This window comes from Eutrigla gurnardus (genome assembly GCF_963514095.1).
Source record: "Eutrigla gurnardus genome assembly, chromosome: 20".
Taxonomy (NCBI): domain Eukaryota; kingdom Metazoa; phylum Chordata; class Actinopteri; order Perciformes; family Triglidae; genus Eutrigla; species Eutrigla gurnardus.
The window spans coordinates 13847275-13871801 of record NC_139931.1 but is presented as its reverse complement, the minus strand read 5'-3'; the positions used below and the strand labels follow the sequence as shown (position 1 = coordinate 13871801).

Here is a 24527-nt window from a genome sequence, read left to right as displayed (position 1 = left end):
TTAGGCAAACATTTTCCTCTTTGAACACTAAACTATTTATATTATATTATATCCTTTATATATATTTTGGAATCTTAAAGTAAATGGACTGACACAACAGAAAGAAAAGCACTTTGAATGGAATACACATTTGCTTTTTAAATATGAATTTTCATTCATTCAGCCATATTCTGCTGCTGCAGCGGGGAGGATATGGCTGGCAGGGACCCGACAGAACCTGAGTTGCCGAGAGCAAACACCAACTGGTGGAGCCTTTACTCAAATTGCCCTCCAATATCAACAGAAATGGAATCATACTGCTGTAATGAATGCTGGCGTGGGCAGTTTTTGTTGGATGCCGTCGCCAACGACAACCAAAGCGAGCCGTGTGTGCATTACTATACATGAAAGTTTTCCCCCCTCACTGGAGCAGAGGTGTGCTGGAGACCTTCTTCAGGACCCTTAAGGAAAAGGGGGAGGGGGGCTTATTGTCCCATCTTACTCGGTGAATTATGGATTTATTTCAACCAAACAGTAGTTGCTGATTGGTGAAACAGTGGAAAGCCTAACCAAGAGGTGTTTGGTGAAATTTACTTTGTTTCTATCCAGTTTGAATGCAGCGTGTTTTACGGAGAGTTAACAAGGTTAACATCTTAAGGTCTTAGTCTCAATAGATATTTCACACTATGGGGAATGTATTTTTCCAGTGGACTACATTTACAATCAGCACTGATTGGACATCCACATAAAAGATGGCAAATTCTCCCTGAACATCTCCCTCTGTAAGTATTCCATGCCTCCCCCCCATCAATAGTCTATATCTGCAATGTTAGTGACCTATTTTAGATACTGGGACAATATTAACCCCCCATTTAGCCTCGGGATGTCCTGCTGAAAAAATAAAGCATACTGAACAAGGCCTTAATGGAGGAACTGGGAAACATCGTTGTGCACAGAAATGAGAGAGATTAGTTCACGCCCTGAGGTGTTGTGGTGGCTGTAATAGTGTGGTCAGTTGAATCCCAAGTGACAGTGTAATCAATGGCCCAAGGAAAGTAGCTCTGATTTGGAGGGAAACTCTTCTCCTCCAACAGTGGGACGGGGACAGAGAGGGGACAGCAGTAAGGGAGGGGCATTAGCCAAGGCTGCATAGTAACTGCTGTCAGAATTAGGCAATCTGACTGCCGCCATTCCAAACAGGACGTAACTTATCCAAGTGCTGGCATTTTACTGCTGCCTTTCAGGAGCAGGCCAAGAAGGAAAAAAAAGAAAAGAAAAAAAAAAATCAAACAGAAATATCCTATGAGATCATTCCTCAAAAGCACCAGACACCCAAGACGGCGCCCCTGATGCCAGTAGCTATCCTTACATGAAGACACAGCAACGGGGGAGAGTGGGAGCAGTTGTGCCACATGTGGTCGGAGAGGTGCTGGCTCCAGGGCACCAGGAGTTTTGACAGTACTTATAGTAATGAGGGTATTGAAATATATACTATATTTAACGAGATGAACAGCATTAACCTGCATCAACCTAGCGCAGTAAGGACCTCATTTATTAACTAAAGCACAAAGCAGTAGTCTGTACGTTCCAAGAGCACAAGGTGATGTCTTCAAATTTTAAGTTTTCAAATCCTTGCATTTAAAACACTGGACCCAGTGTATATTTAGAATAGTTGAATTGCTTATCAAAATGTGACTGACTGATTAAATCGACTTATCATTTCAGCTGTATGACAATAATCACCACAACTGAACATGGCAGGTAAATGCATTCAAGAGAAGGAAGATCAGTGTCATGTGACTCACCTTTGACCAGCAGTTCAGGCTCTTCCTCCAGGCCCATCTTATTCTTCTCAATGATCAGGGTCTTCATCTCTTCAGACGCCTCTGAGACAGTGTGCCTGTGTAGAGGAGCAGATAGAGAATGTAAATAACTTTGCTGCCCTCTCAACCCAAGTCTTCCCCTGACTACTCCCTCCCATTGGATAGCTAATTGGCCCAGAGACGCACAGTTGGCTATGAAGCCCCCATGTGACACTGAGCCAACTACTCCGATACTCTTAGGTGGGGGTCACACAGGGGGGACTGGAAGAAGTGCCATGAATATCTGTCCTCCAGCGTTCCCCCAGTTTTCCTCCCTAGCAGCACGCAAGCACACAAACACACACTGATACATACCACGCCACTGTGGACAGCTCGTCTCTCTTTTATCACTTTGGCCGCCATGCCGAGCAAGCGACTGAAAATAAATGTGACAGAGAGACGCCGGCCTGACTCCCATGCAGACAGCTCACTCCAGTTGGAGGAAAGCAGAAGGGTCGAGAGGTCACAGCCTCGATATTTAAAACTAGAAACATCAAAACATCTGTTCTTTCTGTCCCTCTTTAATGCCGAACAAACACATTTGCAGCTACCTCCACTTACAATGATGCTTCAACATCTGCTCAGACAACGTTGTGGACAAATTCAGACTTTGTTATCTCAGGCCAAGGTCCATTTCCAGTCCACAAGATTGTTTGGGAGTTTTATCTCTCCTCTTTTATTTATCTAATTACCTGTTTATTTTCTCAATTTCCTGGGTCTACCTAGCATATGAGGTACACATGACAAATCCTCCTTCCTTCCTATCCTCCTCCTGCTGGGATCATTACTCAGGAAATGAATCAAGCCCTCCCTTCCAGGGATATTTGGCCTCCAGTTACCTACTCCATCGCCAGCTGACTTACATCCTTATTGATCTGATAATTCAAGAAGGTTCCTCCTGACGGAAGGCAGCAATAATCAATGAGTCCAAAAATAGCCTTATCTGCTTTGACTCAGCTTACATGACGGCAGAAGCCATGTTCTTTTAGTTTGTGTGCACCTGATCCTTATCACGTTGACTTCTGTGACATTACTCTCATTTCTAAAAGTATTTGCTGTTGTAGATCCTAACCGATTGGCATTAGTCTCTAATTTAAGGCTAATGTTTGGGCAGGATGAAACTCTATATTGCGGTTCAGTTTTTCTGTATGTGAACTGGTTCAGGGTGTCATATTATACTCAGTCAGACTGTACAACTAAGCCAGGTCGCCTGCGACAGCAGCAGCCTTCGGTGACCTCCTACATCCAAAGAACCCACTTATAGATATTAAAATAAACACAGAAATGTGACTACGTATCTTATTTGAGGTTGTTAATAGCCCCTGCTTCATAACGGAGGCATACACACAGAGAGGCAGAGATAATCTATATGTAGCCTGAACGGAACATATCTATAGAAAAACTACGCCTTGACTAGAGAATATGCTGTGCAGTAATATTATGTTCCTTAGATTGTTGCCATTGTCTGTGATGAGCATGCATCCAAAATGTGGAGAATAAAAGAAAAAAAATCCTTACACTTAAGTTTCTAAATCTGAATTGAGTGTACAATAATATCCCAACAGACTAATTCTGAATTTTAAACCTTGTAAACAACTGTCTTCTAGGCATTAAAGAGGTGAATTTACATGAAGTGCTACACACAGTCATACATCAGTTCAAAAACTCCAGGAAAACTCTCTCGCTTTCATGCGTGCAGATTTCCAAGAAATGTGGGCATTTTGCCATAGCGCTGAATAGACATAAATCTCTTTTTTCTGCCCTCTAGGCCCCATAGAGAAAGAGGAGGGATTAAAACACAGGTTTCCCCATAAGCAGCACAAACTAGTCTGACCTTCAATTTTCAGTTGTTTCAGTTTGATCATTGTGGCCCAAATCAGCCTAATGTTGATGTAGAGGCTTTGGACCGCCACAGCTGTCCAGCAGCCCTATAACCCCCACCTCCACTCAACCCCCACCAGCCCCCCATGCTACCACCCCCACATTCTCAGAAGCTCCGGCAAAGGCTGCGACGGTGGGGCCTTTAGTGGGCAACTTCCTGTGGAGTGCAGGAAACAATTTGACATGGGGATTAGAGAGCACGGAGAATAGAGCAAGTGCACATCGACAGACAGACCGTCTCAGTCTCTCTCTCTCTACAAGTATTTGTTTATGAAAGTGAAAAGGAAATCGTCTGCAGCTTAGATCACATAGGTCAGCTCAGCCTATCATATAAACTACAAGCAAGGTAGGAGAGGGAGAATTTGTGAAAATTAGAGTCAGAAAAGAGGAACCATGATTTGAGCGAGGAAGGTAGATATTTCCCCATCGGTGCGACCACAAAGATCAGATTCTATAATAAAAATCGGAAGCACATTTTCACACCCTGTGACCTAGTGTGACTATGAATGTCCTAGCCTCTCTACAGAGGTTATAATGGTGCGTCAATGACGCCCTCTGATATTGTGTGATATGTGGCTGATGATGAAATTACTCCTAGCCATCACAATTGTCACCACTACTAGTTTATTTGTGCCCACTTTCTTCATTTCACACAAACAAAATCACATTTATTTTATACCTCAACAACACAATAGCAATATATTCGGGACAACAAAAAAGGACAACAAGGAACACCGTATTTGGAAGAGAAACAGCGAAAAGAAAGTGGAAAAAAGGAAACAATTTGGGGCATCCAACACAATCACATAACACCAGGCCAACTGTCATTTACATTAGCATCATGATATTGACACTCTCATTATCAATTATAAATCCTGTTTTTCTTTTGCAAAGCCCTATCTTGGTGTTGTCAGGCATGATGCAAGTGTTGACAGTAGGTACAAATTTCCACTATATCCCAATACAACTGTAACAACAAGTTACTTGTATAACAAGTAAAACCGATTTGCTAAAATGACTGACTCAGGAGATATACTGGTAATTACATGAGGTTACCATATCCCATATACAAAAGCTGTTAACACTATCCGTGGGGTAACCCATATGTCGACACACAAGTCTGAATAACGGGAAGTTTTCCTGTTTTTTCCCCCCATTCAACACATATTGCACGAATGCAGCATTATTTAAGCTACAGATTAATCATCATATGGACAGTTCTCCTACTGTACATACTGTAATAAGGTCATCACAGCGGGTGAGCATATTGTCTGCAGCCCTTTCATGTTGACAATGACGGTGACACACTTAAATCCGGCAAGTGTGAGCAGAACAACGAGTTGATTAGTGTGTTCAGTTATTAGTGTCTGTCTGTTGGTGACTGCAGGAGCAATGAATAATTGATTTCAGTCCAGGGTCTAATCAAAATACAGAGACGCTAATTAAAGTCAGGAAAGTAGTGTCCTTGCTCTCAGGCTTGGATGACCGCAGTGGAAACTGCGGAGACATGTTCCAGCATACAAAGCGTGTCCTTGTGACCACAAGAACACAGTTGCAAAAATGACCTTTGTGCGGCTGTGTCACAGAAAGACTTTGAGATTTATGCGTTGGATGAAATGTCTGGACCAAAAAGGCATTCAAACAAATGACCTCAAACCTCAACAGAGATTGATGAGCCTAGACACCAATCGCTGTTGATGTCCAGGCTCATATACATGTACACAAATGACAGCCGAATATCAACTTGCACACTTGCACCAAGGATAGATAACACCATCTGACGGTGGATACAGTGGATCATACTTTAGCACTCAATGATCCGTTTCTCTTTGTAGAAATATATTCCTCTCTCAAGTCCCCTCCCCCACAATGCATGGGCCTCGGACTGAAGCTGGGCTGGTGGGAAAATGGGAATGTGGTGATTAAGACTGGGCCTATATGACCTCCTAGCTAAAAATACGCTGTTTACTCAAGACCACTGCCAAGAAACTCTGGACTAGGCAGAGGGGAGAGGGAAAAAAAAGTCATGTTTTGAGAGGAGGAGCGGGAGCGGGGGGGCTGTGTGTGACAGGAAGTCTGAGTTTGTGACTGAAGGAGCGTTGATCAGCAAGAAATTTTATGACTGAAAGTCAGCGACTCTTCAGTTTGAAGTCGCTCCGATGGTGTGATTTAGTGAATTAAATCCTTCTAGTTGTTGATGTTGTAAACAGGGCCAGTTTGTGATGGCTGGACGGTTGACAGACAGGCCGACAGACACGCAGACAGGCAATTACCAGGGGCCCACTTCTAAGCTTTTCACGCAAACACCCACATGCTTCATGCATGCACACACTCTCTCTCATACACACATACATTCAAACACATGAAATACTTTCTGAAACATTGGTCTCTTTCAGCCATTGCAGCCTGGCAGGCCAAACACAAAAAAAAAATGACTGTAAAAAGCCGTCAAAGCAGAAGTGGGGCTAATGAGAAAGCAGATGGAACAAATGGTGAGAAAGGTAGATGGAGAAGTCCTCAGTGTCCACTTTCATTCTGGGACAGTATGTACTCTGTTCTGTGTCCCAGCTACGAGAAGGAATCTAAGAGTCAGAAAAGTAGGGATGAAAAAATAGTGATGATGTAAGATGGATTTGAGTGCAGGCACAGCAGGAGGGAGCAAGCTGCTTGGCACTTTGTCCTGAGACAGACAGGGGAGAGCCCTGGCCGTCTGTAAGCTGCCCGTGTCTGCAAGAGGTCAGTGCAAACACACAACAAATCTATTACAGGCCTCCTGACCTCCTGGCCAAACTAATATTATGATGTGAAAACGGCGCTCCAAGTCGTTTCATCAGTCAGTGAAGTTACACATTAGTCAACTTAAAGCTAAAGAGTTAGGGTAAAAAAAAATAGCTTTTGTTATATTTGTTGAAATTCTCTTCACATCTGGACAGCAATCAATAATTAAAATACTCTGACAAATAAAGAAAGAAAATGTGATATCTCTGGCTGGCATGTGTAATAAGCCCCAATGAAATGCTTGGACAGCTGTTATAATGTAATAGCCATGTTTGTTGTTTATGCTCATTATAAAGTTCATGTTCATGATCATTTTGGAGTAGTGGCTTTGGAGATATCGCCTGAATGGACAGGCTGCTGACTACTACTTTTATTGGAAAAGAGTTGGCAAAACTAGGCTGTTTTCTTTTTGTTTGATAATTTAAAAAAAATAAAGTGTACACTTGCTCCATTCTCCAGATTTCTAACACTAGTTTTAAGAGCTTTTCTGTCCTAAGTTGGTATATTTGTGGTCATTTCAAACTTCGGGCCGCAATAACAGAATGCATACCTGCAGACCCATGTCAGGTTAATAATCAAAGCCATGTTCACTCTCTTAAAACCAATGAACTCCACTGTCAGTAATCACAATGATAAAAGTATATATATTTTTAAATACATTTCTGAATAAATGTACACATACACATTTAGAAATGTACAAAACTATCCAAAATGTTCCACCTTGTTACTGCAAATGTTCACTAGCTTGCTTTGTGTCACATCTTCTTTTGAGTCAAATCAAGATGTTTTGCATTCATCTACATGTAATTCTTACTCTATAAGGAAAAAAAGAATGAATAGAGTTGACTGTGCATGTGCCCTGCAGCAATGTTAATGTAATACAAATGCTGTTACAAGGCTTGAAATGCATAACACTCACAGATTATGGAAATTTAACAAACATAGAATGGAGAAGTATGCTAACATTGTATGTCAATCTAACGCTGTATTCTGTGTGAACGGCCCACACACAGATGTGTGTCTGTGTCCACCATTCTGGTTTAACAGAAGCTCCCTCCCTAACCACATCAGGCCGGCAGCATGATGAATTATCCAAGCATTACCATATTAACCTCAGTCTACTAGGACAAACATATAACCCTCCATTCATCACTATCACAAATGGGCCATGATTCAAACTAATAGTTGAGATTAATGTCTCCTTCTGGACAGTTCAATTCAAATCGCTTAATAAAAGTACAGAGCTGCCCTGTCTGTTACATGAGACTGAAGATAAAGTGATATGGCACCATACTACATCACAATGCCCTGACGTATCAGATCCTGGCTTGGCTTTCCCTCCGTACAGCTGAACTTCTGGGCGTGTCCAATCATTGGCCAGGTAATGACCACACACTACACTCTCTAATCTCTGCACTCCGTGTGATGATTACAGCTATAGAATTTTAACACACTCCCTTCAAAACCAGTAGGTAATTATGCCATGTGGCCCAGGGCCACCGCCACTATAACGTAGAAGTGACACACACGCGCGCACACACATCTGAGCCACACCTCTTCTGGGAGTGCTGCTGAGGTAGGACTGAGTCACCCAGTCCAGTTAACCTGCACTCTCCCTCTATTACTTCTTCCTTCCTCCTTTCCCTCAAGCCTTCATGACGACAGCAAAATGTCACAGCGTTAGCTCCCTCACCCACTTCCTCATGCAGCTCTCCTCTTGTTGATAATTGTTGCAGAACCTCTTCTATTCATTTGTGGTGTATGATAGGCCTACAAGTTGAGAGCTTTGTGACTCATTGCCTGTGAGTCGGCAGATGTACAGGAGAGATTGTGGATGAGGGAAAAGGGGCGGGGAGATGATAAGGGCATGATGCCAGCGACAGAGTGGAGCAGAGCCTGGCTACATCACTGTCTGAGATCACAGCCCTGCACTAATAGTCTGGATCCAGTCCTCCATGAATCACTCCTTTTCATTGGCACTAGCATTCAATTGTCAACCACATGACCATTTGAATTTCATTATTCACGAGATGCATAGTGGTTCCTTGTATCGGCAGTTTCAGTAAACAGACTTAAAACTAACAAAAGTGATTGGATTTGTCATTCTGGAAGATGGATAGAGTTAACCTGCGATTGGTCACAATCATCTAGGTTGAAGATTGACAAGATTGGCCAATGTGGCTGCAAACAATAGCCAAGCCAAAGGTTGGCAAATCAAACAGTCAAGAGGTTAATGAGTGAAAAATGATGGCGGCATTATCTAAAAGCAATCAAAGTACCAATGCAGCGTGAAAAATCTGAGAGCATGAAATCAATATATTCTCAATATACCGGTTGTACGTGTACACATGCGAGTATAGGAGTGGATTTGTGGTTAGGCACATGTCGAATGACTAAGCACATAGGGAGATCCCCATGAAAAAAAAGAAACCCTGCAGATGAAGTGAAAATCAAGTTATTGACCTGTACTTACACATGTGCCTGACGGGAGATACAGAACTCCCCAGTATTTGGAGGAAGTACATGTGCAAAATAAGGAACTATTACTTCCTAAAAATTTAGGTTAAAAAAAAATTGGATTCTATGTGTCCTTACCCATTTGTTCCATTAGCTGTGCGAGTTGGTTGAGAAACAGTCACTTCAGCTGGACTCTGTCAACAGAAGAGAGAGAGAATAGGGTAAATAGATGATAATGCAACACAAACAGTAGTCTGTCCTAAGAGCTAATCAACAGGTTGGAGTGATCCCTCAATAGTTTGCCTTCAGTGGCCATCTTAAAGTACAGCGCACAGCCGTTCCTGGCAGTCACAGCACATAGCTGCTCTGGTCCTGCAATGCTTGGCTTTCACTTGCAAGGGGTGAGCTGGTGGGGAGAAAATGGCATTCAAAACAGGCCCATTTAATATAGGAGTGGGGAACAGAGGAATCATTTGTGTAAAAGCCGCTTGCACCCCAACCAGCAAACCCCAAAAGGCTTTAATTCAGATCAGCCATTTCTCAGAGAACATGTTACCCTAAAAATTACCCTAGTCTTTAGGATTGTTTGCATAACAGGAACTGTTGCATTCAGCTTTTCTATCTACATGTATGTAGTGTCACAATTTGGCTAGATGGAAACAAGTGAGAAAGAAAAAGAGCCTCTGGAGGGGGATGTATATAAACTAAAATCTGTGTAAAACAATGTTGGTGTGCTGCTTGATTATCTGATTAACAAGTCATACACAATTTACGAGCTAAATGTTAGAGAAGTTATCCCGACTGTAAGCAGGCTGGTCATATCAAATCGCATTCCTACTTTTCTTGGACCTCAGTTTTGTGTGGAAACTGGGTTCAGTGCTTCTACTCACTACAAATGGGGCTGCCACGGGCAGACACGTAAAATCAAATTTCATGGGTGGAACAATGAACTTTTCATTCCAGGACTCCCCTGTTAAGCAGAGGATGGGAAAGGATGTTTCCTTTCACAGTGTCCAGGCCCCTGGATTCCCAACCTGACCTTGGAAAACCCCATCGGACATCAGAGCTTGCCTGTGTACAATTTGGACTGATCCCCTGCTGTGCATGGCAGCACTGTGCGTCGCCTTAGCCTGCCTTGTTGCCGTGAGCCACAGCCTTGAGCGGCTCCTGTGGCTGCCCCGGCCCAGCTTGGGAGTACCTACCTGAAACTCTATCCAGGTCAGCTCAGGGCCCCTCACAGTTCACACACCACACTTTACTACTGGGCACACCAGCCTAAGTATAGCCCTTGCCTTGCAAACTGCTCAAAAATAACAAAGAAAACATGAACTGCAATTTAATAGGCTAGTATGGAGTTGTGTGTTATTTATCAGGCATAAGGACTGGATGGAGGGTTTGGATAATGAGCTTGGATTAATCTTTAACTCAGGGTGAGGTAGCCTACTGTAAATGTCAAACCTGCAGGCAAGAATAACTGAACAGTGTCAGAAAGCGACTAGTGAATGGAAGAGTGTGTACAGTAACTGTACCTTAACCATGAATGTGTTCACCAAGCCTACAGCCCTGAAGAAGAATATTCAGCCAGAAAAGGCAATATGAATCACATCAGCTGCTGTAAAGCTGTAATTTCATGATATAAACTAATCAGAGGATCAATAAACTAATGGGTCAGGTAGATCAAGTCAGACAGTTTTTGAGTAACTCTCCACAAAACGTGACGATTTACAGAAAATAGCTTTCCAATACAGTTAATGGGCTGTGGGATGAGGAACAAGGATAGCGTGCGATGCAGAGCCCTGGCAAAAGCTTTCCCTTTGGACGGGCAGGGGATGAATCACTCCAGACTAGAGCAGAGCATGGAGGGAAGGAGGGAAAGATGCCGTGATGTGTTCGTTCCGTGGCTGACTTCCGCTCTCGCTAACACCCCCCCACCCCTCCCCCCGTGTCTACTCTCTCTCTCTCCCCCCCTCTCCCTCCAGCTCTCCTGGGAGGCTGAGTAACCAGGAGGAAATGCTTGGGCTCAGCCAGTGTCGGCCTGAAGACCAGATGTGTGGCCTGGAGGTGGTGAGGCAGAGACGCAACGGAAACCAAATATGAACCAGCGTACCGAACACCTCTGAAGACAGAGGGCAGTAGCGATGTTTAATAGGGCGCATTCTCAGCAAGGCCTGACTGAGCCCATTTGTTCCAAGTAACAGGGTGCACTTACAACTGTGCAGGCCTAAACACTATGCGGTGGTAGTTTATTAGTAAACTGGACTTCACGTTGCATAAAAAACTGAATAAAGTTTCAGTGGAAACATGGAAAGAAGAGAGAATGACGGATGTCCTGTCCTAAAATTAGTTCCTTGCTGTCCCAACACTGGAGGTATTCAGCTCAGTTTGACTGTTTGGTCAGCTGTTGGAGAGCAGTTTCTTTGAATGAGGACTGTAAACATGCAGGGAAATGGTTCTGACATAGCCCTGCGCTCTTAAGGGCCAAGCCTACACAAACGTCAGCACTGACTCATGATTCCAACCTCAGTGAGAAAGAGCACTGGCAAAGACACAGTGTGTCGTCTATGGCTGTGGTGCTGTGCATGCTTCCCATCATGGCATCCTCTGGCAACGCGTTGGAAAACAACGCAGGAGATCGTGGTGAAGGTTTTGGATGTCTTGAGTGAGGGAGACTCCACCAGACCTGTGGGTTGCTGTGGTCAACCCCGGCAGGAGCTGGATGGAGGCCTACTAAATGGAGTATTTCAGTGTTACGAACCCCAAAAGAGAGGGAGAGACACACACAGGGAGGTCTGACCTGCTCTCTGAAAATGTGTCTCTCTCTCTCTCAAGCTCTGGACGAAATGTAGCCTTCTGGTTAAACGGTGGAGCGTCGCCCTGAGGGGCTTTCCCTGGGTCTCATTGTAGACCATTCTCAACAGTACGCCCCACGCCCCCCATTGACACCATGGAAAGCCAAACAGTGTCAGTTAGATCTGTATATTCTGACGGGAGGGGCTGCGTGGTGCGTAACAAATTGCGCTGTTTAAGAGTGGGTCAGCTGATGATATTGGCTTTGGTTAGAATGATTCAGCTGCGGTTGTAATTATTGGCTCAGTGTGAACTATTGACACCGAGTTACAATGCCCAGCATGAACCAGTGACACAGATCAAGAGGAAACCAGATTTGTGGAAGTGTATTGATTACCTGTAAGCATCAGAGATTTAATAATCAATGAATTACGAAAACCCGGTTGGACTTTAAAGAAAACTTTACAGTTTACAGTGTTAGTAGGCAAAACAATAGGTGTCATACATTAAAAAAATACCAATAAAGATAGACGCAGCTTTGTTTCAGACTAATACTTGTGGAGAATAACATGGAATAACAGTTGAAATGCAGCCATATCCTATGCAACTTATCTTCTAGAGAGACTAAAGGCAGGCCAGAAGGTGATTCCTCAATCACGGTCATCGTGTCATAAAGCCCCACTCATCTCCAAACAACACACCAACGATTCAATAAACCAACATTAAGACCTAGCCATCTAGAGGAGCACAATGCTGCAGATGGAGCACAGGTTGGATTTTAATCTGAGATCAGGTACCTGGGGAAGTTACAGGAAACGGGGATCTCTGCCCCTCACTTTAAAAGGCCATCAGGAGTGTCCACTGGGACATGTTGCTATGATCTCGTATTGATCGTGAATATGGAGCACAGTTGGGTTCTTTTGGCAGATGGTACATTATGACCAAGACAGGGATATTTGCTGAGAATAAGATTGCTACACATCAACACCTCTCCGGATACCCCTGAGCAAGGGATGGTGCTCTTATCTGGCAGCTGTTGGTACGGTTAGACTTCTGTTGAGGCAATAGCCATGTAAAATAGATCTGTTCCCAATGCTTTCATGCAAATCTCTGTGCCTTCACACTGGCTGGTTGCAAGCAGACAAAGGGGCCAGTAAATAGATAAGCAGGCTATGCATTTTATAACTCCAGGTTGTATTACTTTCATCTACAAGGCCAGCTCAGAATACCTAGGCCTATGATGTCATGTCATGCATTATGCAAATATTATAAAGGCCAAACAAACATGCGAGTCTGATGTGAGGACCAGCACTGTTGCAATGGATATCTAATGGTTTGATTTAAGACTGTACATACAGAGCTGTACGTTGGGTCATACAGATAGAGCCTACCTCAATACAAGGCAACAATGCCCCCTCACAAGTGGGTGGACAATGCTGAACTCTCTGTGCCTGATCAGATGACTAACATTACAGAGAAGACAAGGCCGCAGTCTTATTTGCAATTGAGCGGACGCAGGCCAAACACACAGGATCACTTCAATACACTGGGTTTTTTACAGCTTGCATCAGTGCGTGTATGAGTGTGTATGAGTGTGTATGAGTGTGTATGAGTGTGTGTGTGTGTGTGTGATTGCTCAATGTTGCCCAAGCCTAAAAACCTAAACGTGAAGCTGGCCAACAGCAGCAACAGCACATTCTCTATCCTGCATCAGTGATCCAGGCTTGTAGTGAACAAAGTGATAATTCCCACACAGACAACAAAGTCAACAGCTTACTGGTGAACACTGCAGCTTGCAACTTTAAACATATTGGCAAGTGTATGTACACAGGTTGCATTAGTCATCATACCTTGAAGCTTCAGTATATCTTTTTTTTCAAAAGTTAGTATTTTCATACAAGAACTGCAACCATGCCTATATGCAAATTTACTGAAATGTATATAAATGTTCAAGGTATAATGTGCAAGACTTTACAGGGCGGTTATTACACACTATTTGACATTTTAAATACTGTGTAAGTAGTGCAAGTATAAGTATTCATGCAGTTGTAGTGTAGTGCAGGTGGTAGAGTTTTTACCCGTCCATTGGGAGTCAAGTCCTCCTTGTTGCGCAATTCAAAAGACTCTTCCTCCTCTTTCTCCCCATAGTCCCGTCCGAGTAAACTGAAGCCCTGCCTGCAGCACAGAAACCAGCAAACCCCTTGCAAAGGCATTCAAATGAGGTTAAGTGTGTCGTCTTCTGCTATCCAGGTCGGTGAATTTAACATTCACGGTGCTGTCTCGGCCGCAAGTAACTCCAAGAGCTGCGTGAGAGCATACGGGACACCCTCTCCATAGATATCCAGCGAGGAGGATGAAGGGTAGCATAGGCTCACTGTCTCCTGTCTGTCGAACAAAGCGTCTAGGAAGCGTGTATGACAGCAGGCATGCTCAAGCAAAACCAACAGAGAACTGGTTCAAGGAAAGCCTCCCTTCTTCCAGGACTCCCTCGCGCGGGACACCTTACTGCCCCTCTCTTTGAACAGCTTCACGCGACTAAAGTACAACAAGACACGCGTGTTGTTCCCCAAACTGGAAGTGTGGCTTGAAAATGCATTAAGTTGAGTTGAGCCTGACGAGAGCGACGGTGTTGCTGTCAGCCGGCGTATAAACACATTTTGAGTGAGTAACGTAAAGCGCGCACCTCTGTAGAAAAAAAAAAGGGGACCGACTGTCTGACTTCAGAGTTTGAACAAAAGCGTGCTGCAGCTGGGACAGGATAGTGTGGGAGGAGTGGACACGCCCATCGATCTCACGTCTAAACGCTGATTGGCTGAGCGCGGACACTCCTCGGGATGGCAGGCCCACAACACACGCCCCTCCACACAGACGAAGCGTCACATGTCCTACAGTAGACGATGGTAATCAAATCATCCAGAACACCTGATGTGCGTGATGCCCTGCTGTCTGTAGTGCTCATTAGGAAGGACATTTGGGAATAAGACTCGATAGCGAGTGTAAATAAACTTTTATGATGCTTGGAAAATATGAATTAAGTATTATTATTTTATTTTTATTTTTTTTATTTTTTTTAACTACTACTATTATGGAGAAGTATTCAGATAATGTATTTTAGTAAAGTAAACAATACACCTTATAACAAGGAAAAGTTCTACATTCAAAATTCTGTTTCAATAAAGAAGTATTGCAAAATTTGAAGTGCTAAATGTAAAAGAGCTCTTTATGCGGAATGTCAGTGTTATTCCATTATTATACTATTGTATTATTATTTTTGATTTTTGTATTGTTATTGATGCAATAACGGTTCAGCTGTGCTTTTGTTGGTGTAGCTGATTACTGTTAAATACATGTCAAGGAGTAAAAAAGTACAATATACACCTCTGAAATGTAGTGTAGGTATAAGTAGTAAGTATGTAGTATAAAATGTAAATTGTACTACAGAGTACTTGAGTAATTGGTTACTTTCCACCATCACAAGTATTCACTTCACGTCAATGTGCTACATTTACATAATACACTAGGGCTTACTTTGTTTACTTACTTTAAATACTTTTATCAGTGAGTGAACTTTATAACATGACTGACTGACTTTAAAAAAAAAATTCAAAAAAGGGGCGATCAGATTTGATACTGTCACAATATCACTTATTAACACCAGTATTGCAGCTCTTTCATGCTTTATCTTTCCCTTTCTTTTCTTGCACATACATACGTGCACATGCACTCCTCCCCCACTAGTTCCTCTTCCACTTTGCTGAACAGTCTACAAAGATACAGCAGTAGGAGGTGGGAGGACTGGTGCTAAATCCAGACACGTGATATATCCGAACCCTTGTATATCCAGCCCCCTCGGCGCTCATGCTTATTTCTCCTTTAATATCCCTTCATTTCCCCTTCCCTGCTCTGTGCAAACTCCCCCCGACACATCTCAGTCAGCTGGCTTTAACCCGTTCCTCACCAAGGAGAGCTCTTAGCTGCTGGTCTTCCCACTTTAGCTTGATGGATACGCTCCTTTGATTCAGATTCCCACAATGCACACAAAAACCACAAAGGCACCCACTATATGTTTTTGCAATCTTCATGCACGCTGCCTATACTCTTAACCCTTATCCTTACCGGTTCCCCCAGGGCTTTGTAAATCAATAAAAAGGCTCATGGCTGCACCTTTTCAGCTGGGGTGTACTCCACATTATGGACAGTAATCCTGACCACCCCTCACCCCATCTGAGACACTCAGGAACACACATACTGCCCCACATTTCAACTGCCAATGGTTACAGGAAAGCAGAGACGGCTATTTGCGTACCTTAATGGAAGTGACTTCATTTCCATCTCTTTATGACATGTATATGTTACAAAAGAACTTGCACATATTCATACGCAAGAGACTTTATATTTCCTCAACTCTTTTCTTGAAAAGACAGCAGCCCTGCCCCCCTCTGCTCTCCCTCTGCCTGTATCCACTCTGCAGTATCTCTCTCTTAGGCCAGATCCTCCCTGTCCTCCCCCATATCCCAAAACAATACGCTGGGGGCCCCTGCTCCCACAGACCTGGAGGAACATATGTTTTATTTTTAGAGCTCGCTCCCTCAGCCCACGCTATAAAGTGAAAAAAAGAGAGAAGCCCTCCCTCCATATATGGTTTCTGAAAGAGCTGAAGTCAGTGCAAAAAGCATATCACCAACAAAATCCGTCAGTAAAAGCCGTTATCCAAATATTTTCTTCAATTGCCCTTTGATCAATGAGTGGGAAAAGAAACGACTAGAAAAACTACAATATTTTCATAGTTTCTCATAAACTCTGCCCTAGTCTTTCAGTCTCTTTCACTGTCTTCCTCCTCTGTCCTTCTCTTCCCCTCTTTCCAGGAGATGACACATGATTCTCCACACACACACACACACACACACACACACACACACACACACACACACACACACACACACACACACACACACACACACACACACACACACACACACACACACACACACACACACACACACACACACACACACACACACACACACACGATAACCTGATACAGTGTGTTAGGTTGAGGCACCAGATCAGGAGAAGGGCAAATTATTTGGTTGGGCTCCAGGTGTGAACACAAGCCAGGCAGGCCAGCCTCAAGCTGCAGGAGAGGGAAGTGTGACTCTGGAATAAAAGAGTTACTTATTGAAGGAAGTTAAATTTGCCCAGATAGCTCCAACAGTGCGGAAAAACAGTGGGAATAAGGTTATATTTCTTGCAAATTAAAGAGATTCCTCTTTTTTTTGTTCTTAATAAAAAAGGCTGTCCTTCATCTTCTCTCTTTTTTCCTGTTTTCTGACTGGTCCTACCCACATCCTGCCTGCCACTCCTCCTCACAACACCACTTGTAGAAATTGGCGTGTGGGGTTTCCAACGGAGATGCAGAGTAGACACAAGTCGCACATGTCAAGTTGATCGTAGACAGAGCAGAGCAGTGCACGGTCTCTCTCCCTCTCTCCCTCCCTGCAGGATCCCATTTCCCTGCAGCCCGCATCGCCGCCACACTCTTATGTTGGTGAACCAGATTGATTGTCAACAGACGGGGTTGGGAAATCTAGTCTGCCAAGGAGCTCCCTGCATGGTTCACATTTGGGTTGCTGTTTGTTATGTTTTTCTTTCCTGTGCTCTCTAGGTGTGGATTGATCATATCATTTCATATGTTTGAGGCGTGCTGTGGGATTACTGCGTTTGACATTGTATTTGAAAATGGGCGTCCAATGTGGTCTGCAGCCACATATCAATAAAAAGCTCCATGTCTGTTCAAAACAGTTGCTCTGTCTTTGGTGATCTACACAAGTTTCTCTTTCAAAAGACTGGTCCAAGGTCAGAGTTTATCTGACAACCCCAAACTGAGGATTTAGGATTGGAAGTGACCTCCAGCGACCCCTCACCCAAAACTCAGACAGGATATCCTCCCCACTGTGTCCAGCATTGGACTTAACCCTCCTCGTGCCGTGCCACCACCCCCTCCAGCACCAGCCCAGTGTGGTTGGAGCAGCAGAGATTTAGACGATGGGTTGGTGAACAGAGGACTGCTGTTTGACGGCTGTTGGCCCATGTAATGGGATAGGGCTGCTGTGGAGCCCTTTAACTACTGCACCACTTGACCTGAAGTCCCCACTGTGAAATATCCAGCTGTGCATGTGGATCGTTTGTGACAGACAGGTTTTATATGCGGAACATTTGATGACATGATGTTCGAAGATTAATTTAATTAAATGAATGATAAGTTAATTGGAAAGATCTGCTTTCAACTGCACTCACAGTGTGCCAGAGTCTGATTCTTTTTACAGGCTTTATAAGAAGAGAGACAGTGGGATTTCCCATCGATACCATGTCCAGTACCTTCTGTCTTCCTGTCCTACTGCGCTTCAGGAACAGCGTTTACCAGTATCGTGGACAACACAGGGAGGGGTTTCTCACCCTGGCTGTGGGCACATCTGTTCCTGGGGACTGTGTGGCACACAAGCTTGTGTCAAGGAAAGGCCAGGCTGGAGAAAACATTCCCGGCTTCAACTTCTGACCCTCTCGCCCCAGTTAACCCCTCGCATTCCCCCTTTCCCCTGCTTGCCTGGGTTCATTACAGTAACCCTTAATGCTCCAGCCTCCAGCGCTGGCTCAGCCTGTCAACGCATTAAATGCCCTAGAACTTGGGTTGGAAGGAGGCATCTCAGGTTTTAAGAGACTGAGTGATATTCTATACTTGAGGCATCTGTCTTGGGCACCATTAGACTATGGATATATTATTTATTGCATATTACAGCTCCCTAGCTATTTTTCTATGTGGAAAAAAAAAGTAATGACACCGTCTCTGCAACTGTTTCTAAGAAAAGTCCTGGTAATTTTTTTTTTACTGCAGGTGTTTATTGGCAGCAACTGGCAACCGTCAAAGAAATTGATTATATCATCACTCTTTGAAAATGATTTATGCCTGCAAGCATTTAGATTTGCCAGGACCATCATTCATGCTCTCTATTCAATTTTATGTCGTTACATAAAAACTCTGCACCACAATTCACCTAATACTGGAATTTGAAAAGCAGTCATTACTCAACATTGGGAACAATTTAAATAAGAGGAGTCACTAGAGGCCTTGTTATCTGTAACCGTCATCAAAGGCCAAGTGAGGAGGAGTTGTACTGGATTCACAGAGGCAGAGAGAAAGATGGGGATTGATAGCGATGGATAGTCAACCAGTGCAGATAAAAAGCCAGGAGAGCCGAGACTGAAACGTGCAGATGAAACACAACAACTGAAAAAGAAAACAGACAGAAGAAATATGCCCTCATGTTTTTCTTTCATTGAGGATACTGAACGTTTCCTCACATACTTGAGGCAGTTTACAATTAACTTGTGGCGTTTGGGATGGTTAATGGTTGTGGTACTGTAGGTTTTAACGTTGAGTGTTGGTGCGAGAGAGAAGATAACTTATTGACAGTTAGGGAGGCTGGGCAGAGAGCCAAAGTCCTTCAGCTATTTTTAGGATGCTGAATGTGTGAAAGTGCACTGAACACAGAATTAATGACACATTGCCAAAATCTGAACCTGTGTCGGATTAGTGGTGACTTGCATTTGTACATGTGCACAAGCGTTCTTTTGCACAGAAGTAAATGTATTCAACCAGAGCTTAGAATGCAAAACTAAATGTTGAGTATTTTTGTGTGTAATTAATGACAACACCTGTGTGTTGGATAGGAGAACTACTGAAAGAGTGACATTTGTAGAATCACTGGAAATGGTCTGCTATTTGTGAAGGACTCTCCCTGTGCGTCTTAGCTCTCTCTCGTGTTTCCTGTGTTTAGATATCAGCCTTGAGAGCGGCTCTTAGCAGTACAAGCAGTATAATTACTGAATATGGAAAAAGTGCCCACTGCTTTACCTCGGTCTGGGCAACAGCCCTTCACAGAACAACTGAGTAAACTTCTATTCCTTTGGTCTAATTTGCAAGCATGTATCTGGGTGTCTTTACAGGGAAACCCACCCTAAAACTTAATTGCACACTCCTGTAATCTCCCATACTTGAAACATTATTGTATACTGGACCTCTCTAAGCAAGAATCAAGAAAACCAAGGCACCAGGGACAATGACTGGCAAACTAATCCTCCATAATGACTTATCTTGTTTGATTTTTTTTAAAACCTCAATTAGTTTGGTTCAAAAGTTCAAAAAAAAATCTTCCGGCATTTATATCGGCAGGAAATCATCAAACATAATGTGACACTGCACACAATGGAACTTTGCTATTTATAGTTAATGGGTCGGCTTGAGGGATTATAAAGTAGATGCAGCCTCTGAGGCATTTGATCTCTACAGTTTAGTTCAAACTAGAAAGAAACACATGATAGACTCAGGCTTGAGACGTGAACACTTTGCACTTGCAACATTCTACCAGTTCACGGTCTATATAAATTCATAATCCAAGCATTTTTGCTTTAAGGTGGTGTATACATTCTTCATAAAATGTTACTGTATCACATTAGCACACACAGTCACTACTGCGTGCGTTCTTTCCTCGAATCCTCTGTTAGTCGTAATTGACAAAAAGGTGCCGTGAATAGACAAAACATAGAAAAAGCGTTCTGCTTTTGAGATGAATCAGCAATTTGATCTCAGATACATTACACTAAACTCTGCTCTGCTCATGTCAACATGAGATAGCATGTCAACAAAGTTAGTTTAATCTGGGTGTGTTTAGGAAAACTATATAAACTGTGTATGCGTGTCTGCCTGTGTGTCGTCTCACGTTTCCTCCATTCAGGCCGTTGCTAGGTGCCGTGACATTCGTGGATGCAAAGGGTGAACCCTGCGAGGGGCAGGGCTGTATTTTATTTCTGCACCCTCCCCCTACCCCAAACACACATCCTCACTCACACACTGTATACCACAAACTCCCCTTGGGCTTGGCCTGCTCACCAATACTTCATCATCAGGAACAATATATACACTCCTACTACCACAACTAATGATCTCTTTTTCTAATTAGAGAAAGCAGAGGAGTTTCTGATTTTACGAGGCAGGATATTTCAGGCTTTTCACCCGTGAAGAAAGGTTTTAGCATGACATCATTGCAAACTTAGTTCCTTCACTACTACAACTGTTATAAGGAATAATCCCTCCTGATGCCCCAACCCCCGCCCCACCTGCAGGAGTGTAGTGGGGCCCAGAATGGAGAGGACAAGCCGTTCTGCTGCCTTGCTGCCAAAGATACTTTACTCCAAGGAACTGGGGAGGGGAAGGACACAGTTTGCATGTCTGGCGTGTGTGTAAACGTGTTCAAAGTACACTTCAGAAATGATGCCAACACTGACACTGGATGACTTTCCCAGTGTCCTCTTGTAACCAAATGCGATGAAAACCATTCAATTGTCACTTTTTGAACACAAACACAGAAACATCGCTGTTTATCCAACATGGCCTACCTTCATGCTTTGTCACTCGGCATGTCCTTTTTTCATCCTCACTCATCATCCTCCCAGCTGCAACTGTCATTTGCTACAGTCAGCAGTTCACATCAAACAAAGCCCAAGGCAGAGCAACAAAAGAGAGAAGACAGTGGGCAAACAAACTGGGAGGCAGACTAAATAACTGCGGCTTGTCTGATGCGTGAGGGAAACACAAACCAGTGGTGTGTGTGTGTGTGTGTGTGTGTGTGTGTGGCTGTGGCTCTGCATCTGTTTATATGTGAACTTGTGTGTGTGTCATGTTGGCAGCAAACATGAGAAACAAAAGTGTCTCAGCTCCATGCATCTCCCCGCGGCTGCAGCTGTTTTTGGCATTTAAACTTAATGCAGGTGTCAGTGCAGTCGTCTTTGTGGAGCTGTCATTGTGTGTATATCGTCTATGTCATCTCTGTGAATAAATAAACTTTGAAAAATGCATGCAAGTGTGTGTGTGTGTGTGTGTGTGTTCATTAACAAGAGTCTGTACGTGTGCAAAGTCACAGCAATGTCATAACTTGTACTTCAACACACATCACCCGGTTTTTTAACAGCGTAAAGTAGAATCTGACGAGAGCTCACATGGTTTGCAGACTCCTCTACCATTATGGAAGAAAGAAAAGAATTCCCAGAATGTTAAACTAATCCTTTACGATAAGATACTCAGCAAAGGTCTGTTATTGTCCCTTTTATGTGAAATCTTTACATTGCATTTACATTTTTAATGTTGCTGCCATTAAGTCTGTCATTTGTACGTCAATTGGTGGTTTTTTGTTTCCATCTTGGCCATTACGCCGTTGGAAAGGAGATTTTAAATCTCAGTGGGACTATCCCGGATGTTTATAGGTTGAATTAAAAAAAAAGGAAAAAAGCCACAGTTGCTTGGTTTTGTAGGATTCCCATCACCCTGGTGTGTGCCCTCAGCTCAATTTGTTGATGCATCCACCCTGAAGTGTGAGTGGTCCAACAGGTTGTAGCAGCTGTCTTGGACACAGTTGAGCTAACACTGGGGGGAGATCTTCAGAGGTGGCATCCTAGTCTGGGCATCCCCAGCTGGGCTTATTATCAGTTGGGATTGGTCCTCACCAGCAGGAGGTCATACCATTGTATGGACACCTGAGAGCAGGCTGCTTTAATAGCCCTGTTTACAGCAGCTCTCCCGCCAGTATGTAGGGACACCAGGTTCCCATAGGTGCTGGCCAAAATAAACACCTCTCTTAGAGTCCAACTTTAGAATACAATCCTGCTGAATTCCCCAGCTTCTAACACACATTTACAAACCAGCCAGTCAGTGTTCATCGCTACCGTTTTGTGTTCAACACATAAATAAAGCCATCAAACAAAACACAACAGATTCCTTCATCCTTCTTCACGACAAGAAGCACTCAGCCATGATAACAGATCAGCAACACTATCTCTTGGAAACATCTGGGTGTGAGTCATGACTTGACCCCTGTTTGTGAGTGGTTGTGGGTTTGGGTTTGGCGGTTTATGCGTGTGAGACTGTTAAGTGTTAATGTGTGTTCTCGTGCTCGTACCCTCAGCACATGTCCTATGCAGCGTAGCCTTCAGTGGCACCCCTATGGAAAAATACACACAATGCTAATGGGGGCAGAGCAAAGCAAAATTTGATGCCGAAAAAACAATCCCTGTGAGAAACACGGCCATCATGGGTCTCCACCTGTGAGTGTGTTTTTAATGGAAGTTGGAGGAAGAGAGAGAGAAAGAGCATGACCTTTTGCAACGTGTGTGTGTGTGTGTGTGTGTGTGTGTGTGTGTGTGTGTGTGTGTGTGTGTGTGTGTGTGTGTGTCTGTCAATGGGATTCAAGTTGAATATAAACAAAATATATCTCGTCCATATCTTATTTTTCAGCTTTGTTTCAGTTATTGTTTGCAAATCTGATCTGCTCATCGACCAAAAGATGATTCATTTTATTATTAATTTCATTAATAATTCATGTACAGGTTCAATGCCTTTTGGCAGGATGGCAGAAAAAAGTTAAGTGATTGTTCAAGAGAGTTGGAGAACAGTTCATCAGTCAAGCTGAAGGTCATGTGTGAGAAGCAGGGATCCATTGCTGAGCTTTACCTGACATCTAGTGGTCAGTTGTGATATGACTTTGAAACTGCTGCTGCTGCAAACAACGAAAATATAATTTAGTTAAAATAAAAAGTTTTATTGGTCTTATGAGTCACATTTCATCTTAATTAATAATTATTGAATTCTTCCATTAAAACGTAACTTATCGGTCTCAACAAACTATTTAATCCTGTATTGACTCGTATGTAAAATGTTAAGTTCTTTTTTTTGTTTCAAAGACATTAATTCTGTTTCTTACCTGGTAACAAGTCAGCCCTCGTTGTGAATAGTTGGAATCCACCCTATTCACATAATGAAAAGAAGGAGATTGTAGGGCTGAATTTGTATATTTTGCAGCAAAACCATGACGTAGCGTGCGGTTCAGCGTTGGAAAGCCTGAATTATATTTGCTAGGTATTCTGCCTCTGATTGCTCTTGTTAATCAGTTCATCACTTGAGCCTTTGCGTTATTCTTACTCCAGATGTGTGGTTTAACCCCAACCAGACCTTATTAGGGCTCCTCTGAATCGGTTACTATAAGGTCAAATATAATAGGTCAATCTGGAAACAGATGGCAGACGAGTCTAACCACGATCCTCACGTCTATAAGCTAGCAGATATGAGAGAGGGTGTGCATGTGTTTGTGTGTGTTATCTGAAGACAACAGAGCAGCAGCTATCAGACATTTGGTTCTAAACTCTTTCACAAACCTTGCAATAGTCTAACAGCGATAACTCTCTGAAGAAAAGAAAATAATGCTTCTAGATTGCAGTATAACCTTTGACATAGGTAAAAATTAATGTATGATAAACAGCATAAAACATAGCATGAGTGTAGGAAAATTCAAAGTATAAATGCAGTGTAGCTTGTTTGAGAATATCTGTTAAATATGGATCACTCTACACTAACAATAAGAAGACTTTGTGTATATCCAGAACACTTGATTTGATTTCCGCTGCGACAGAGATAAACAACTAAACCAAATCATTGTTGTGCCTTTCTATTGTCAGTCAAACAGATTGGCTTCATTTTGCAGCACCCAGGCCACATGACAGGCAGTTCCCCTCACTAGATCTGATGTCATACTTGACTCTCCCATGTCATTTTCTTCTGTTTGCCATTGTCTTCTGCAGATATATGGTTGTTTCAGGGGGAGAGCCATCGGCAGAGAGCTTATAAACTGACAATCTGATTTGATTGAAAACACTGTAAATCCCACGCTGGCCCAGGCA

General features: G+C 43.2%; 1 protein-coding gene across 1 annotated transcript in view; it reads right to left on the bottom strand.

Moving 5' to 3' along the window:
* The window catches only part of plekhh3 (pleckstrin homology, MyTH4 and FERM domain containing H3), a 28286-nt gene extending 13844 nt beyond the window's left edge, over positions 1–14442 (bottom strand). The window contains exons 1-3 of the mRNA XM_084037983.1: positions 13823–14442; positions 9096–9151; positions 1785–1879 (exon numbers count right to left, since the gene is read on the bottom strand). Coding sequence (XP_083894109.1) covers positions 1785–1879; positions 9096–9151; positions 13823–13957 — 286 coding nt within the window. The 5' untranslated portion in view covers positions 13958–14442. The remainder of the gene's footprint in view (positions 1–1784; positions 1880–9095; positions 9152–13822) is intronic.
* Positions 14443–24527: the final 10085 nt, after the last annotated feature.